Genomic DNA, 19,601 nt, shown 5'->3' on the forward strand with positions numbered 1-19,601 from the left:
AATTTATCTTTAGGATGTTACAAACCACCACATTTTAATTAGTGTAGAAATTTAATACAGTCTACATCTGAAACTTGTATATTTCAAATTGTACGCAAGAATATTCTAGCCCCAACTGCTAGTCAAAGCATTTCACTACCACTTAAATCTTGTTACATTTGCTATTGTTACTTATTCTAAAAGGCTTTGATTAAAAGAGATGAAGAAGCAATATAAAAATTTGAGTTGATTGTTGCATGGAATCTCTGCAGATTCCACCATTCATCATTTAATATACAAACACTAAGGTTCCAGAACTCAGCTTCACACTTGAAAAAAAGCGCTATTATTTATGAAGCAAGAGATTTTTTGGGGGTAGGGGTGAAGAGTGTTCATTAGGATCCAATTCTCTTTCATTTTCATGTTTTCTAAGTGGATTTTTCTGATGTTGTGACTGACAATGGGACTATAAGATCAAGAGTACATTATGTAACAAGTTAGTGGAAGAGGTTAAATCATGATTATTGGTCATTATAGCAAGAGATGCAGCAAACACTGTAGTTGAGTTTGCATGAGAATTTCCATCCTAAACACATTCATAGTTGCTATTTGCTTTCCAAAGTGATCATCGTGGAGGTCAAGATTTTCTAGATTTCATCTCTGCGCCGAGATTTTTTTTTTTTTTTTTTTAATTTGAACAAAAACTTCTCAGCTGTTTATATACAATATTAGTGGCAGAATAAGGGAGAGAGAAAAATCCAATTAGATATTCCCGTTATAAAGACAATTAAGACTTTTGAAAGAGCTCTACAGCTAAAGCAGCCATGGATAGTAAGCTAAGCTTGATATAGAAATAGCCCTTGTTGATAAAGTGTCTGTGTTCCAGCAAAAATTGGTTCTGACCTTTGAAAGTCATCTATACAGCTCAGTTTCCGCAACTACTTCTGAAGTGTGATAAGCGATAAGCTTCTGAAGTGTGCACCTAGGAAAGGCTGTTCTGTGCTGTATGGATGTAATTAGCTTCCTAGTAAACTGCCTCCTTCTCTGGGTACCTAAGGAGGAACATAAAAGAAAAAATGAAGTACATGACAGCTGTCAATTAATACACCTTGCAGAGAAGGTAGTTTATCTAAAAACTAAGTCAATGAGGACCGTATTAGCTTCCATTCCTGCATTCATGGGTATTTAGGTTTTAACGCCTTTATTATTGTATTTGAGAAATAGCATAATATAAGAATCATAATGCATATGAATAATGGGTCATGCATATGCAACCTCAGCATTGTAATTTTCTGATTTCTGAGTGCTTAACTGAGGGACCTATAATTCCATCATAAAACAAATATAGGTTCTGAATTATCCAACATAACTTGCACAGGGATGTTTCTTACATTGCCCCCAGGATCTCACTAGGAATGTAGTAGTTTGAGTCATTTGTGTATTTATTACGTTTATTGACAAACCAATTATCTGAAAGTGTAGCAAAACTAGTACTCATTTTAAGAAGTCAGTTGTGGTTCAGTATGAAGAAGGGTTAGCGTACTTCTACTTAAGAGCTGAGTTTAACCTGATCTGATCACAAAGCCAGACTAAAAACAGCATTTGTTTCTGGGGTTCCCAAACTCAACTACAATGGTCAGTTCAAAAATTTCTGCTGTCAGTTCTGCTGATAAGTTAGAAATCTGTTTTCTGCATTAATTCACATCTTTATCTTGATAAACCCTTTAATTAAAGCTAATGTTAAAAAGTTGTATAGTACACAGGTTAAGAAAAGAGTGTCTATACATCTGGGTATAGTGCTTAGATTATCCACAAATACAGAGTTTGTTTTAAAAGTCATAAGATCCATATAGTGCATAATCAGCAATAACCCAAATTTTGGTGTCTAATTTTAACAGTACAGTTTAGATATTAGAATCTGAATACTTGGGTACATCACTCATGAAAAGTTGTGCAGAGAGTTTGTTGTGGAAAGCAAAATATATTAATGAGTGAAGATTGTCCCCCAGTAATAGAGAATTTAGAGTAGGTTGTCTATTTAGAAAATACAATCCATCAGAGAACTATTTCAGTTACTTTCTCAACTGTGCCTCTCATCTATACGGCTTCAGTTCTAAACCAGAATGTTTATTTTTGTCCTTTAAGTCTCAACAATCCTGTTTGGGGATGTCAGTGGGAGGTTAATGAAAAAAAAAAAAGTGATTTAGATGTCCCCAACACAACACTTAAATATTTACACAAATCCAACACTCCAGACAATCCTGTGCAATTTAATCCAACTGCTTCTTTCAGAAAATGCCAGGACCAGAATCACAGATGTTAAAAACTGCAGTGAACTGACAAAGCTGTGTCACGAAGCCCACACAATACGAGGTTATAGGATGTCTGGCTCTAGACAGAAATTTATACCAGCAAACTGTAACCAGTTAATGAACTCCACTTTTGTTGTTTTATGTCTCCAATAGAATAAGCTAGGAGTGATTTATTTAAAGAAAATATATCTGTTGAAAATATTACCAAAATATATAGTCTGTCAAATAGGTCAGACTCACTGTTGTAATTTTACCATGAGACACATTTTAAGAGTATGCTCTTTCTGCATATAGAAAGTAATGAATTAAGGATCGCACCATTCTGTGGCTTGAATCCAGGCCTCCTGCTGATTCTTCTCGCATATGAACAGCTATTACTCAAATTGTATATCTAGATGGAGCCTAACAGAAGTTTGTTTAAAACAGAAAACACTAGCTTATAATTTTGCTTTTTATTATTTACAGCAAACCAGATGAAGAGGAGACCAAAACTAAAGATTAACTTTACTGAGAAACTATTAAACTGAAGCTAATACAATGTTTATCTAGAATATTAATGCACAGAGCTATGACAGAACACACCTTAAACACAAGAGTCATTCTGAAGTACCTGCACTGACATAAGTTTCAAACAGTGAATTACCAAGACATTCAATTAAAATTACAAATGTACACAGGTATTTTAATGCAAGCTTAGTACACTTACAGAAAGTTAGCGGCAAACAAGATTTCCAGGGGAAAGGAAAAGAATTCAGTAAAGACACTAGCATTAATTAAGTCAACCACCCCAGAGACAGCACATTGAATAAAGGGACATGTTACTTCCATAAGTAAATGTACTCTTGACATTTTATAGTAGAAAACCAACTTGAGAATGCACCATTTCACGGAGTTTTTCCTGCAGTTTTACTGCTAACCACCATGTGTTTGCCCATCAAGAGTAGCTATTTAAAGATTTTTTTGTTATCTATTCACTGGCACTTCTGTGATGTGTACAACTATACTGAGTGTCTCATGAACATTAGTTAATTCTCACAACATCCCAGTGGGATAGGGAAGCATTATCCCCATTTTACAGATTGGGAAAACAGTAGCACAATAAAGTTAAGCAACATTTCCAAGATCACACAGGTAGCTTATGACAGACTTAAATAAAACCTGATTCCTAGTCCTATGCTTTAATAGCATATCAGGAAAGATAGCTCTGCTACTTGCATAACAATACCACATCACCTTTGAAAAAAAATGAAATGTCAGACATAAGAACAGCCGTACCGGGTCAGACCAAAGGTCCATCTAGCCCAGTATCCTGTCTGCCAACAGTGGCCAATGCCAGGTGCCCCAGAGGGAGTGAACCTAACAGGCAATGATCAAGTGATCTCTCTCCTGCCATCCATTTCCATCCTCTGACAAACAGAGGCTAGGGACACCATTCCTTACCCAGTTGCATTAAAGGCCACTAGTAATTTCTGAATCCTACGTTAAACATGAATAAATGTTTTACTCTAACACAGAGCTTCCCCATAATGACAGAAGTACACAAAGACTTCTGAACAAGCCTTCAGACAGCAAGTACCAATGGGAAAAATTCTCCCCTCAGATCTACAGAGAATCTCAATTCTGATATTCCAGGCATGTAAGGAGATTAGACTATTCAAGTCAAAATCTGCTGTACAGATCTTAAAAGGAGAACTTGTCCCCCAATGATGAAACAGTGGGAGAGCATAAAACTCATTAGTAATAAAATCTTTCCTCTAGGAAATGACATGGAACCTTCTCTCTCACCCCTCTACATATACAGAATTTTAATTTCCAGCCATTTTTTCTTCCATATAGATAAAGAACATTTTTATGTTGATTAAGAAGCTAGTATCGACACTTTTGGATGCGCATACAAATGCTAATAAAAGTTTCATTACCAGAAGATAAAAACCTTTATAAATCAACAATGCACCCTGCCACTAGAGTACACACACACTTTCCTAAACATGAATTCCTACACAGAAACACTATCTATGGCCTGATCCTGCAAACACTTATGCACATGACTTTACATGTAGGAACACCTCCACTGAACTGGATGGGGCTTACATGTCTAAGCATAGGATCAGGAACTGTGTGCACCATACAATACTTATTGTGCAAGAAGGTGAACCATCAAATTAAATATTGTAGATTAACATTTGTGATTGGTGACTCAGAAGCCACTTGATCTCTACATAGACTTGCCATCCAACAAAAAAAGTTTGGCTTAGGCTTGCCAGTCTTAAATTTGTATTTTAAAAAGCATCAGCATGCTATTTTGAAGCATTGGTTTTGGGTACTGCATACTGCAAGACAGAATGTAATAAAGTACTGTATTATCAGATGTTATAACACACTGGATTTCTAGTCACCTATTGTTGCCAGCCACTTTCATGTTGTGGAGAAAAAAAGGTACCATGTAAAACCTTTTAAAAGTTCAGCAGCTTTTTTCAGTACAATAATCAAATACTCAAACTCTCTGGCAGTTTACCATTTCAACAGCAACATATAATGAAGTAATATTTCAAATCACAATAGGCTTCATGTCTGGTGAGCACAAGTTTTGCAAATCCAGGTCAATCCCTGTCATACTGACCACCTCTCTCTACATGATGGACCCAAATACACCTAATGAACAAGTCTTTATCTGTTTACAATTTGTTCTGTTAAATGAACATCTCCATATAACTTTTAAAGCTCTGTACCTTCTTTAACAGACTCCTGTGTGAACTCTATATTCATAGTTGAAGTAACTCCCTATGATGATCTTCTCTGAATTCCTTTGTGCTGTTGCTGGCATTTTAACTGATTTTGGTATTTTTAATTATGCAAATTAAACTTCTGTACATCCTTACTTCTCTAGTGAATATTCTGCAGAAACTGAATAAGTTAGAATCTGCAATTCCACTAGCAAAGATATAACTACAGCCACAAGAGCTATTAAACATAATCATTTAGGATATAAATTAATCCTCAAATGAGGATTTTTTCCTGAACCCAACAGTACACGAATTGCGTAATTAGGGACATTAAGAGAGAGGAGAGGAAATGTCATTTATTTAGGCCATGTCTGCACTGCCACTTGGGCAAAACTTATGTCACTCAGGGATGTGAAAAAACACACCCCTGATACACATAGTTTTGCCACCATAAGCACTCATGTGCACATCGCTATGTCGGTGGGAGAGCTTCTCTCGACATAGCTACTGCCACTCTTGGTTTTATTATGTCGAGGGAAGAGCTCTCTCCTGTCAACATAAAGTGGCTACAAAAGTGATTTTACAGCAGTGCAACTGCATTGATACAACTGTACCACTGTAAATTCACTAGTGTAGATACAGTCTTTGCCTAAAGAATCAAATGTGGCAAGAGACAGGATACTTACTACAAACCATTTCTGAAATGGTAACTTTTGTGTTCCTAAACCTTAAGACTGTGTTCTGTAGAACAATTACTAAGAGAATTCTCAAGAAAACGTAACATTAAAAGAGATCTTATCTTGAATTAAAGTATTAGGATACTGTAAAGGGAACAGAGGAACTGAAAGAATTAAGTTTGATTTCTGAAGCAATATGTGGAAAGAGCTGCTTGCCTAACTCAAAAAGCCTGGGCATAATACCCAACAGAAAATGGTAATCTGTGTGCAAGGTGACCCTAGGGTCATGCTATTCCTTTCCCCTTTGGTCCCATCTCCCCAACAGGACCCTGAAATTGAGGGGGGCTGTTTGCTTTTAAACTGGAAAAAAGAATTTAGCAGTTGCTTCACTAGCCTGTGAATACTGCTGATCTATAAAAAAAAAAAACAGACTTGTAAGAAGAAAAATAAGTTGAAGTTGTTCATAATGTGAAAACAAGAGCAAAACATATTTCACACACTAGCAAACCACTTTTGTTCCTTATTTATTATGCAGAGCTTCCAAGACTATTAAATATTTGTATTTTTTTCCCCCACATCTAAGGCAGAACTACAACATTGGTAGGCACACTTCAACAATTCACCTAAAACTATGCAGATGTTGCCCTTCAAATATTAAAAATATTTCAAATACAATTTGAAACATTCCTCCCTTACAAATGGTACTCAAAGAACTGGCAAGAGAGAAAGAATAAGAGAAAAAACAAGGAAAATACCTAACAACCACTTTAATGAATACTTCACTGCTACTTCTAAAATACTGCCGGTGCTATTACTAAACAGCATTTACTAAACAATACTCTATGTTAGTAATCTACTAACGTGTTTTGACCATAATATCCAAGTTCATAGAAGCTAATCTGTTTCCTAAATAGCAAAAGCATTCCTTTCAATAAAAGGAGCAGCTGATACAGAACAAAAGACGTCCACAGGAAACGTTATCTATAAAGTTGTCTCCTAATCCAAGACAAATAGACGTGAAGGAACAGGAAAACAACCATGCCCTAGTAAGTTTCTTTTTCCTGAGCCTCTGACAAAATCCCCTTGTTCGCTTGGTTGTGTGCCCTTCTCAAGCTACAAGGGATGGCATTCCTCCTTCACTTAACACCATCGAACTGTGTGCGCTGAGGGGGCAGGAAGCAAACGGGGGCGCGGGGGGGGGGGGGAAGGAGAGGCAAGAGGAAGGAAAGAAACAGAGATCCAAAATCCAATAATCATTACTAAGGCATTACAGGGCACTACACTGCCTGCAGGCTGCAATAGTATCCTTCCTTTCTCTATGTCATGTATGGAGATTCCTAGACATTACAGACAGACATGCATACAGATCCTTTCAAGGGGCGATGGCTTTGATTTATGTCCACAAGACCAGAAACAAGCAGGCTATATCAGACACCAGGGAGGTGTCTCCCAATGCCCTCCATTGCATCTGCTCGCTTTCCCCACAAAAACGCAACTCCAAATAAACGAATAAAAGCAAGATTTTAAGTACTATTTTAAGATATTTTAATAGACCTGACGAATTACCCCAGGCGCCGCAACACCCACCGAAACGTTGTCTCTCTGCGCCAGACAGACCCATTCACACCAGCCCGGCACAGGAACGCCTGCCCCGGCGGCGGCGGCTGCAGGGCCCCCCGCGCCCGCAGCATAAGCCCAGCTCACCCAGGGTCTCCCCGCTCACCCTCGCCGGGAGCCAGGTGTGCGTGTCACCGGCACACCCCAGAGACAGCGGCCAACCCCGGCCCCGGAGCGCCCCCCCGCGCACACCCCATCTCCGGAGCCTGGCCGCTTCCCGACACGCTCGCTCCCGGGGCCAGCCCCGCCGACAGCGCCGGGCTGCTCCTGGGGGCCGGGGCGGCAGGGCAGCTCCACGGGGGGGCGGAGGGGCCCAGGCAGAGGGGGAGAGACGGGACCGGGCGGGGAGCGCAGACAGGCGGGGGCGGGGGCTGGAGCGGGGCACAGGCGAAGGGGGCAGTGGAAGGGGCCGGGCAGGGACGCACGGACAGACAGAGCGGGAAGAGGTCGGACACACGGACAGACAGAGCCGGGCGGGGGGAGGCAGGAGCCGGGTCCCCCCCGTGTGCCCCGCTCGCTCTCTCCTTGCCAGGGTGACCCTTCGCCGGGCCCCGGCCGCGCCGCCCCCTCACCTCATATCTGTGCGGGCCGGGGGGCCCTGGTCAGATCCACAGCGAAGGCGGGGGGCGGTGGAGGAGCCGGAGCGGCCACCGCCTCCGCGATACACACCATCCCCTCCCGCTGCCTCCTGAGCCACCCTCGGGGTGGGGGGGGAGCGTGTCACCCTCGCTCTCACAGCCACCGTACTACCGCGCAACCAACCTACTCCCTTCGCCTCCCACCCTCGGCACACCCCAGCTACAACCCGCCCCTCTCAGAAGATTGACGCAAATACTGACCAATCGTAATGCGAAGATTGACACCAAGACAAAGGCTACCCGTAGCGTATAGGGCAGAGCAACCAATCATAAATACCCCTCGCACTATCAAGTTAGTGTGTACAGGACACAGGGTTGTATGACCTCCCCCCTACTAACAGGGCTAGCGGGGATCCCTCTTTTTGTTTCGTGGGTAAATTAGGGGACCAATCAGACGCGCTCCAAGGGGAGAGGAGGTGGGGCCAAGAGTTGGCAGGGCTGTGTCAGTTTGCATGAATGGAACCCTAAGACTCGGCACTGGGCTTTAATCCGCAGACATGTCCCCGCGCTCGCGCTGCAGTGCTAGCACCTTCGAGCAGCAAGCCGACAACTGAGGAGGGCCCGCGTTGCATGCTGGGAGTTGTAGTCCGATCGGAGCCGCAAGGCCTGCTGGGAGTAGTGGTCTCGCGGATCCTGCCTAGGTGCTTTGGGTACGGCTCGCGGTGTGGCCCCACCCCGTTCACCTAGAGTGACCAATCGCGAGTCTCTCCTGCTGACCAGTCTCGGAGTGTCCGCGGAAGCTAAGGTCAGAGGGCGGGGCTTGCACAGCGGTCCTTGCAGGAGCCGGAGAGGGGGCTGCGGAGGTGAGAGCGACGGAAGTCACTCACGATTTGCCATGGCAACCGGGGTCTGCCTCGGGCCCGGGGGTCGCTGCCCCAGGCGGGGAGTGAGATCCGGCCCTGTCTGTGCCACCCCCACGCGGCGCCAGCCCCGCAGCGCCATTACCCCCTCTCCCGCCCCCCCCGCGGCGCCAGCCCGTCCCCCGCCACCCCCGGCTCTCGCTCGCGTCCTTGTTTTGTTGAGACCCGGCATCGCCTCACCACGTTCAAAAATCATGACTCGGACCCGCCCCCTCCATCAGGGGACGTGCTTAACTACCCCCCCCCCCCGCAGTTCTAGACGCCAACAAACACCAGGGGGGTTCCGGGTCGTCAGATTCCCTGTTTTCAGGCTTTCCTTGAGGGCTGCGAGCAGTGGGAAATTTACTTTTAAAAAGCCGGAGGCTGAGAGTCTGCTATAATCCCGTGATTCCAGGAGCTGGGGCTTTAAGAAAGACACCAAGTGTCACCAGAGCTGCAACACTGGACGAGTGGTGTCCCTTAAACCAGGAAACACAACACCACTGACAATCCAGTTTTAATAATAAAGGTAACCTAACACTGAAATTGGTATTTTTTGACAGTATTTATCATTAAATCATTGTACTGACTAAGGGCCTTATCTTGGGAATACTAGTACACTTAAATAACTGTACAGGTGAGGAGTCCCATTGAGTTCAATGCTTTTTTTACTTGCATGAAGATATGTGTGTGATTTCATTTGGGCTCCGCACAAGCACAGCAGAATTCCTGTTTGCAATGAATTGTGGAATTGGGGCAGTTGTGTATAGTCTGAAAAAAAAATGGGCTTATCATAAATAATTCTCCCAAACATGAGAAGGTCTTTCCCTCTGACATGTAGGATCCAGTCTGTGCGAGAGATAAACAAATCTTTGTCCTATGTTTCTCTCCTCCTTTCCACTCAAGACAACACATTTCACCAAAAGAATGAGAAAACTTTCACCTGTTCAATCAAGGTAAAAGGCATTGCAGTGCATCCACACTATGAAAAAGGTTGTGGTTAGATCAGTTAACACACACTGACCTCACTTCAACCCCTATTTCTAGTATAGGCAAGCTTGATGTTTTCATAACTTGCACTAGTACTGTTGTTCTGTACATTGTATTTGTCCGAGTTAAAAACTGATCCTGCACTCATTGAATTCAGTAGCAAACTTACCATTAACTTCATTGGGAGCAGGGTTATTTTCTACTCCTGCTGTGTATCTTAAACTTTTGCTCTAGATGAACAAAGATGCTTAAAGTCTTTGCTACTAAATCAATTTACAAGTGCTACATATATTACAATTTGGTTATTTTAGATTTCTCTGTATGCTATTTCAGGTCACTATGAAGGCTCTGTATTGTCAGCAGAATTCAGCTGGAGAGGAAATTGCATTTGTCTTCCAGGAAAGGGTGAGTTCAGATTACAGAAGAACTGTTAATCATGTGCTGAGAGAAGGGAATATGTTCCTGTGTGGATCAATTATTAAGCATCTTTCATCTGTTTTACTTTCTCACGGCTATGTTCTCATATCTGCATGTAAAACTATCCAAGTGTCAAAATGAAACTATTTATCTTAGATAAGAATTGTCAATCTACTGCATTGGGTTAGTAGTGGTGAACCATATTAGCTGAGGCACCTGGACAGAGGGATGTGGTGGGAGGGATGGTTGTAGTGTAAATAAAAATTAAAAAAGCAACTAACAACATATATACTATTTTGCTTCTATGTTATTTGTCTGCTTGTCCTTTTAGATTTTAAGCTCTTCAGAATGTGGCCTATCTCTGTATATGTTTGTACAGCACCTACTACAGTGGAGTCCTGGTCCTGACTGGGGTCTTTAAACACTATTATAATTGAATAATCATTTTAAAAAGTAAAACTTCTGTGGGAAAGGAAAGCCAGTCTCCATCTAAACAGACCACCACCTAGTGAGGATATCTTGGGGGAGCACAGAGGGATGTCAGGTGCAGTGGTAGATTAGCCACTGGGCTGATAGGGCCTGTTCCTGGGGCCCTGGAAAACATTTGCCACCGAGTGATGGAAGCCTGGAGCCCCTGTGCCTCGACCTCACTCCCCGACAGCAGTGCAAGGTGGGCGTGGCAGGGGAAGCCCCCAGAAACCCCCTGGATCCCAACCTTGGCGGAAGCCGCAGGGTGGCAGAGGAAGCCCCCAGCTCCCCCTGACTCTGTCCCCAGCAGAAGCTGCAGGGCAGCAGGGGAATCCCCTGGTCCCGACCCCACTCTCTGGCAGAAGTGCAGGGCAGGTGGGGTGGGAGAAGCCCCAGTGCCCCGACCCTGGTCCCCTGCAGAAGCGTGGGGGGTGGCAGGGGAAGCCCCAGCACCCAGACCCCCCGCTGTGGCCCAGGACTGGAGGAGCTCTCGCTACCTGTCATGACCTCAGGGCTGGGGGAGCTCTCACTTCCCGCTGCGAATCCAGGGACAGAGCTGCTCTGGTCTTGAGGACACAGTGTGGGCGGGGGAGGGACAGAAAGGAGCAAACATGTTGGGAGACTGCAGTGAGGGGGGGGCAGAATGGGAGTGAGTCCCTGGGTGGAACGGGACCATGCCCGGGGAATGGACAGAAAGGGGTGAGGCCATGGCCGGGACCGCAGGTGGAAGGGGCGGAATGGGTGAGGAGGGGCCCACCACTTGCTCTGGCCCAGGGCCCCAGGAAACCTTAATTCACACCTGGTCAGGGGCCTCAAGAGAGGTAGCATGGATTAAAGTGGAGGTACCTTTATGGGGATAACAGGCCACCATTGGCCTTCACCCCATGATCTTGTTATTTCCAAATAATGAATGAGGAAGAGCGCCAGGATCAGCCTCCCCAAAGAGGCACACACCACCTCATCTGTTTCTTGTTCTTATGAGAGAGTGGTATGTTTTCTACATCTCTATAAAAACTACATTGTTTGTATTGTGGTAGTGACCAGTGGCCCCAGTTAGAAATAAGGACCCCATTGGGCTAGGCACACCTAACTGAAAGACAGACCCTGCCCCAAAAGTTTACAGGCTAAGTTTAGTATATTTTTAAATATAAATTTGCTTTATTTGGAAACCCTTTGGCTTCAGAAAAAGTTATGATTGTTTAATTGAGTTAGATTATCTTTTTTGAACAGTCTCGTGGCTTAGCAGTAGTTCTCTGCACATCAAAGAGGGAGAACCCGGTTTGGTTGTTGAGCTGGCATCTTCCTCCCCCAGATTAGCAAAAAGCCTTGCAATTTGGACCTGTGGGATGATCTTGAGTAACTAAGCAAGAGCCAGAGAAAGTTCAGCTCAGTCTTCCTCAGAAAAAAAGTTGTTGGTCAGTCTAATGGATAAGCCCAGGGGAAAAATTAAAGCAGAGAACATTTTAAGGAAAATCTAAACACTCTAGTGGAGGGATCGGCAACCTTTGGCATGCGGCCCATCAGGGAAATCCGCTGGCGGGCCGGGACAGTTCGTTTACCTGCAACGTCCGCAGGGTCAGCTGATCACAGCTCCCACTGGCCACGGTTCACTGTTCCAGGCCAATGGGAGCTGCGGGAAGCGGTGGCCAGCACATCCCTCTGCCCACAGCGAACCGCGGCCAGTGGGAGCTGCAATCAGCTGAACCTGCGGACGCTGCAGGCAAACAAACTGTCCTGGCCCGCCAGCGGATTTCCCTGATGGGCCGCTTGCCAATCCCTGCTCTAGTGAAATCCTAGGCCTAATGAAGTCAATGGCAAAACTCCTGTTGACTTCAATGGGACCAGAATTTCACTTCCAATCTGAGGTGCTAAGGAGGACATCCTGGGTGGAATGTGATGGGAGGGGCTGGACCTTTTAAACAACTGAACTTTTCCTGTTGTAATACATGGTGACTATCCTTTGTGGAGCCTAAAATTGTAATCCTTACTTGTGCAGATAATTCTTTTGACTTTAGTTGGGCTACTTGCATGTGACTACTCTCATGGTTAGGCCCAGTCCTGCCACACTTAACACTTGAGTCTTAAAAAATTCTAGTCTTAAGATTCTCCCCATTTACTTCAAAATTGTTCCATTTTGCTTGCTTTTTCTTTAGCTTACATTAGACAGATGTAAAGGAATAGCATGCAGGTTTGTAAAGTTATCTGGCAAAAGAAAACTTACATTTTTTTCCTGTTATCTCAGTAGTGAGATTTAGTAAGGTATTTAATGTTCTTATGTTTGTTCATAACACAAAAGTACACTCAAAATTAAAATCTGATGATATACAGTATGTAAATCCATTATGGCCTGCAGTTTCCTATTTTCCTTTGATGTGACATACTTTTCCTGACTTTTTTTAACTCTTTTATGGTCAGGATATTGGACTCATTGCATATAAATGTTCCCAAGATCTTGCGATCATCCTGTTAGCACATTCTTGTTGTGTTACAGACAATAATGTCTGTAAATTTGTCCTAGGAAAATCTTCCTGTTACAAGAGACAATGATGTGAAAATACAGGTTAAAGCCTGTGCTCTGAGCTGGACAGATATAAAGGTACATATTTAACTTTTATAAGGACATGGGGAATTTACTTTTTCTATCTGAAAACTATAGGCCAGATGCTCAGTTGATGTAATGGTACTGTGCTGATTTACACCAGCTGAGGATGTGGCCATATTATTTTAATTCATTGGTGTGGTTGATCTGCTTAAGGTGTGTAAAAGGTACCTGTAATTTGGCCCCTAATTTTTTGGGAGAGATCAACTTGTCAGTTCTGAATTGTATAAAGCAGTGTTTCCCAAACTTGGGACGCCGCTTGTTTAGGGAAAGCCCCTGGTGGGCCGGGTTGGTTTGTTTACCTGCTGTGTCCGCAGTTCCGGCCGATCACGGCTCCCACTGGCCGCGGTTTGCTGCTCCAGGCCAATGGGAGCTGCTGGAAGCGGCGGCCAGTACGTCCCTTGGCCCGCGCCACTTCCAGCAGCTCCCATTGGCCTGGAGTGGCGAACCGCAGCCAGTGGGAGCCGCGATCAGCTGAACCTGCGGACACGGCAGGTAAACAAACCGTCCCGTCCCGTCAGGGGCTTTCCCTAAACAAGCAGCATCCCAAGTTTGGGAAACACTGGTATAAAGTAATAAAATCATACCTTGTCTTCTGGGTGATGATTCTGTACGCCTCTCGGTGGTCTGACAGCTATAATGACTGTTAGTTGGATTAGGTCCTATATACAAAGCAATATACAAACAATGTCAATGGAGGTTGGATCAGGCTCACAAACAATAATAATAATAATGATGTAACCCGAAAGAGAAAAATCTTACTAAAGACCCAAATAGGAGTCTAAATTAATATAATTTGTTTTTTGTTCATATACATGCTCTGCTGTTGTTAAATATGTTGGCTATACATCTGTAGTTTTAGAAATTTTAACTAATTTAAATGGGAACAAACTTTTATATCATTTTTTTATTTTTTTAAATGAGGAATGCAGCATTTTTATTTTAATAATGTTTGGATCAAAGACCAGATTTTCATCTTTAAGAAACAGAGTGCTTTACTCTCTTTACGGCCCCTAATTTATGAGCATAGGCAATAATTACGTCTTGGCAGGAAAGTCTAACCATTAATGTGATTTAGCTTTTATCAGAAATGAAGATGAAGAAAGAATTTCTACCTGTTGGGAGGGAAATTGCTGGAGTGGTATTGGAGGGTGAGTCGAATAATATACCATGTGATCATCTTTGGGGGAGAAAAAATTAAATGGCCACTCATTTAAGACCACTAAAAATTGTCTGAATTGTACAGCCTTAGTGCCCGGAGCTAATACTCACTTTGGTTATATGTTATTTTTGACAAACTATTAATGGTATAATATAGTAAAAATTAAAAATACTTAGACTGAAATGTAAAACCTGCAAATCAGTTTAAGGGTAAACTTTACAGTAGAATTTAAGAATATCTTTGCGATGTTGTAACTGACATTTGTAAAAGTGTTTGTTGCAATGACTAAGGCTTGGTCTACATATAAGTTTTAATCGGCAGAGCTGTGTTGGTCAGGGATGTGGAAAACCCACACTGCTTCTGACCTACCTATGCTGATAAAATCCCTAGTGCAGATGCAGCTATGTCTGCTGAAGATGGCTTCTGTTGACATTGCTAATGTCATTTGGAGAAGTGATGTTCCTACACTGACAGGAGTTTTTCTGACTGTGTTGGCTGTGTCTACACTAGGGAATTACTCAGCATAGCTATGCTGGCATAGGCTTCTTAGCGTAGACCTATCCTAAGGCCTGGTCAACATAGCTATGTCGGTCAGACATGTGGAAAAAAAACCCACCCGTGTCTCACATAGCTATGTTGACCTAACCTCTGCTGTAGAAACAGCTAAGTCGATGGGTAAATACTTCCATCAACTTAGCTACTGTCATTTGGGGAGGAGTGTTCCTGCAGTGACAGAAAAAACCCTTGTGTTAGTGTAGGCTGCATTTACACTACGGAGTTATGCCAGCATAGCTATGGTGATGCTGATATAATCACCATAATGTAGATATATTCTAACCCTAAGACAAAATAATTTTCAGGAATTCAAGATATTTCACTCACGTGTCCACCTTTGATGCATTGTTTAACACCTTGGTCCTGCAAACACTTATTCTTGTGCTTACACATGCTTTGTGGGCTTGGAGCCTAAGTTAAATAATGTTTACATCCTGAAAATGAAACCTTCTATAATTTTGCCTAACAGATAAAATATAGTCTGAACATGTTTGTTTTTGTAAGCTACTGCTAGTCTGTAGTATTCTCTCAAATACACAGATGTTTTCTATTCTAAATATTTATATTCATGCTTTCCCCCCCCCCCTTCATGTTGTATTTCATAAGTTGGAAGCAAAGTGTCCTTCTTTCAGCCAGATGATGAAGTAGTGGGTAAGTTAAAGTTTGTGTGCTTTATCAGCTAACTTTGTTTCTTGAAATAATTCTTAAATTATTTTTAAGGTTATAATCAATGCTATCACTACAAATAGACACGTTGGTTGTGTGTGTTTTGTTTAGTTTTTTCATATAAGTTGCAACATAATTGAAACATTTTTACTTTCACTATAATAAAACTTTCCTGAGCTGAGTACTATTTGAAGACTTTCTGCTCCGGAAATTGTCTGAATGAGACACCGAGGGACTGATCCTCAGCTGGTATAAACTGTCCTAGTGCCATTGACTTCAGTGGAGCTATGAAAATTTACATCATCTGAGAATCTGCCCCACAGAGGTGCATTTTCAATCCATCAATTTGAATAAATACACTGACAATTTGTGCTGGTGGTACAGATTCCATACTGTGCTATACACGTGTTTTTTATCTATTTGTGTGGACATACAAGGTGGCATCATTCATTATTTTATATCCCTATTGTTGTTTTTTAAAAGTTGCTAAAAAAATATTCATACAGAAACTTTTAGTGATCTGATCTTTGCTGCTCGTCCTAGTTCACTGAGGTTTGTTCACTTTGACATTTTAAATCATTTAGGTCCTGATCGAGCAAAGCATTTGAACACACGTGTAACTTTAAGCACATGAGTAGTCTCATTGACTTCAATGGAATTACTGATTTGCTTAAAATTATGTGCATGCTTAGGTGCCTTGCTAACTCCAGGGCCTTTAAAAAAATAACAGATGGATTCAAGATGTTTTAGTACCGCAGCCTTCATTTTTAATTCACACATTTTGTTTCAGTTTCATGTCTAATTTTTTAATGAAAATGGACCTTTTTTTAAAAAAAATTTTTTTTTAAGTGGATGGGCGCCCTGCTCTGTGACTTCTTATGGGCTTCCCACTAGGGAAACTTACCCAAGTGCTAACCATTGTTCCCCCCAAAATAATATTAACTAATTTAAAACAATCTCCAGGTAAAAAGTTCTAAATCACTTGAAAAGTTTTTCCAGGATTTCCTGAATTTTGAAAGCCCGTTTTCATTATTGGTTTCAAGTTTAGTGAAATAAAATTAATGTTCACATTTTCCATTTACTTCTTTAATAATAAATAATTCTTATGCTTTCAGAAATGACATAGTAATGTACAGTTTGTAAAAATTTTAGATCTGCCTAATAAACTAAAACATTATTTATAGCCCAGTGTTTTGCAGATATTTTGGCCCTGATCCTGTAAAATTTATGCACATAAGAATAGCCATATTGGGTCAAACCAAAGGTCCATCTATCCCAGTATCCTGTCTTCCGACAGTGGCCAATGCCAGCTGCCCCCAGAGGGAATGAACAGAACAGGTAATCATCAAGTAATACATCCCCTGTCGCCCATTCCCAGCTTCTGGCAAACAGAGGCTAGGGACACCATCCATGCCCATCCTGGCTAATAGCACTATCCTCCATGAATTTATCTAATTCTTTTTTGAACTGGTTAATTCTGAGTGGCTGGGTAGTCATGTTGACTTCTGTGGAACTGTACAGGTGATTAAGTATATCACTGAATTGGGGCCATATGTGTTCAGTACTTTTTAAAATTGTGTATTTTATTGACCTTGTGATCTAGTTCATGAAACATAACTGGTCCCAATCATTGAAGGAAAACAAAGCTGAAAAGTACTGTAACGAGAGATCTGCAAGGGTCAAATGAAGCTCTGAAAAGTTATTGAAGTGGTGTGGATAATATTAAAGACTTGACTCTGGTCTTATGCTGATGTATATCTGGAGTAACTCAGTTGACAACAATGGAGTTACACTGGTGTGAAACTGACATCCAAAATTGTAGAATCAGGCCTATTGTTTTTACCTGTATCTGGAAAAAGAGAAGCAGTTTGTTTTATATTTTTCAAAATTGCTATTTGTTGATTACCACTTATCTCAACAGAACCAGAATTACACTCAAGGGAAAAATACACTTTTAAAATATCTTGAAACTATCTTTAGTTTTCTTTCCAAATACTGAAATCTTTTGATTTTCCCTTTCAAAACAACTCTTTAAATTTATATATTATGAAGATGCTACAACAATATGAAGTCCACTTATGAAACTCTTCCCTTCACAAATAAAATTTTGACAAATACATTTCCAAATTGCTGTTGTAATGTGCCTATCCATATTTAATAGATGGGGGATTTAAAGGACAGTGGATGTTGTATAACAGTTTGCTTGCCTATGGTGTTAGTTTATTAATAAAATTGAACAGACTTTAAAAAAGCATAGAATAGTTATGGTAGTGTCATTACTAGACTTATCCAAAACTGTTTAGATCTTCGTGTGCAGTGCCAGTGTGTACTTCTCACTGAGGTTTACAACAATTAAATAAATTGGGCCTGATACTGTAGCCCTTATTTATAAATCAGTCATTAATCATGCAATAAATACCACTGAGTTCATTGGTACTCTTCCCATGAGTAAAGGTTGCAAGAATGGGTCCATGGTCTGTATATAACCATAAGCATACCAATTATTGAATTATCCTCAATCTTAAAATCTAAGAGTTTATACTTAGAAGAGGACTTCCTCCTTTTTCTTTTTAATTTGACTGATGACAGTGATTAGATTAATTAGGTAAAACCATATGCATCAGAATATATTACACAGAGAAAGAGAATGCTCTGCTAAGATATCTTTCTTTTTAGAGCAGTAGTTTAATTGTAAATTCAAGAATGGTAGATTGGCCTTTTATTAAGTAAATGGGACTTGTCAAGGGGGGAATTTTGGCAGCTACTAAACCTGAGCGATATTTAATTAGAGAGGTGTCTTGGTAATGAGTTGCAGTCATGTACAAGCACCACAGCTGAAGGCATATGTGAAAACAGCTTCCTGTATAAAGACTAAATATTAATACCTACCCATCAATAGAAACTTGTACTAAATTGATGTTATTGCTCCATGTCCACGATGCTTTCAGCATCTGACCCTATCTGGGCCCACCTGCGGTGTGAGATCTCTCTTCTTCCTGTAGTGTCTAATGCACTCAGGTAGAGTCGAAAGAAGAGTGCTCATCACAGATACTGCAGAAGCAGCTAGACAACGTGGGAGCAGTGTGAGGTGAGTTCATTTGTGAGCAGACGAGGAACCAAAGTACCAACAGCAGAATATCACTTTATCATCAAGAAAAGAAAATGCTGGAGTACCACTTTGAACACATGTGGCACCATTAAATCATTTGTCTTTACCTAAAGCATTGTAATAATCCAGACTGTGACACTTTCTTCTGCATTATATAGAAATGAGAAAAGAGGAACTGTGATGTAGACAAAGCTGCACTAATGATTCAGCTGGGAACACTCAACTTGTTTCATTTGTAATATACACTTGTATTGAATTGAAGATTTTTTTTTTTTTTTTTTTGCTGAAAAATTTCAGGAATCTTGCCCCTGGATTCGGAAGAGTCTGGTCTCTGTGAAGTTGCTCTAGTTCATGAGCATTATTTGGGTAAGTAGATCATGACACTTGTTAATATTTAAGGTGATTATAGATGTAAAACCCAAAGTAGTCTCTTATAGACAGCCAGTGAGGTGGAACCATTGCTCTGTTTATGCATAATAGCAGCACTCAAATGTCCCACTATCTACTCCGCCTTTCATAGACTTCCTTTGAACAATAGCAGCAATGCCATTATGTTCTGACTAAACTACACAAGCTGACTCATCTCTTATTTCGCCTAACTTCCCTCATTGCTTCATTTTTCTTTTCCCACTGATTTACCCTACCTACCCCACAGATAAACATTTTGAAAAACAACTTCCACTCTTGCTTATTACCGTCTCTCCTAGCATTGACCTCTGATCCTGAATCATCATTGCTTTAGGATCAAAGGAACACCTGTAATGTACGCTAACAGACTAGAGTGGGGTGGGGAGGCAAATTCCAAAGATCAGAAACCCAGGGAAAACATGGTATTGTAGATTACACCAAC

At 41.6% G+C, this 19,601-nt stretch overlaps 2 protein-coding genes across 5 annotated transcripts in view; one reads left to right on the forward strand and one right to left on the reverse strand.

Moving 5' to 3' along the window:
- The window catches only part of LOC113406437 (intersectin-1-like), a 198,772-nt gene extending 190,744 nt beyond the window's left edge, over positions 1–8,028 (reverse strand). The window contains exon 1 of the mRNA XM_026651320.2: positions 7,881–8,028. The gene's annotated coding sequence lies outside the window, so the exon portion shown is untranslated. The remainder of the gene's footprint in view (positions 1–7,880) is intronic.
- Positions 8,029–8,728: 700 nt separating this feature from the next.
- Positions 8,729–19,601, forward strand: part of LOC113405007 (quinone oxidoreductase-like protein 1) — a 28,109-nt gene continuing 17,236 nt past the window's right edge. The window contains exons 1-7 of one of the 4 annotated variants that reach the window (XM_026651339.2): positions 9,187–9,314; positions 9,692–9,741; positions 10,109–10,180; positions 13,179–13,256; positions 14,338–14,410; positions 15,583–15,627; positions 19,049–19,117. In XM_026651339.2, coding sequence (XP_026507124.1) covers positions 10,115–10,180; positions 13,179–13,256; positions 14,338–14,410; positions 15,583–15,627; positions 19,049–19,117 — 331 coding nt within the window. In that variant the 5' untranslated portion in view covers positions 9,187–9,314; positions 9,692–9,741; positions 10,109–10,114. Of the gene's footprint in view, positions 8,750–9,186; positions 9,315–9,691; positions 9,742–10,096; positions 10,181–13,178; positions 13,257–14,337; positions 14,411–15,582; positions 15,628–19,048; positions 19,118–19,601 lie in introns of those variants that run through there. The other 3 variants (XM_026651340.1, XM_026651333.2, XM_024197052.2) reach the window with 3 other exon arrangements.

The sequence above is a fragment of the Terrapene carolina genome, unplaced genomic scaffold (genome assembly GCF_002925995.2).
Source record: "Terrapene carolina triunguis isolate 2854851 unplaced genomic scaffold, T_m_triunguis-2.0 Scaffold30, whole genome shotgun sequence".
NCBI classification, from domain to species: domain Eukaryota; kingdom Metazoa; phylum Chordata; order Testudines; family Emydidae; genus Terrapene; species Terrapene triunguis.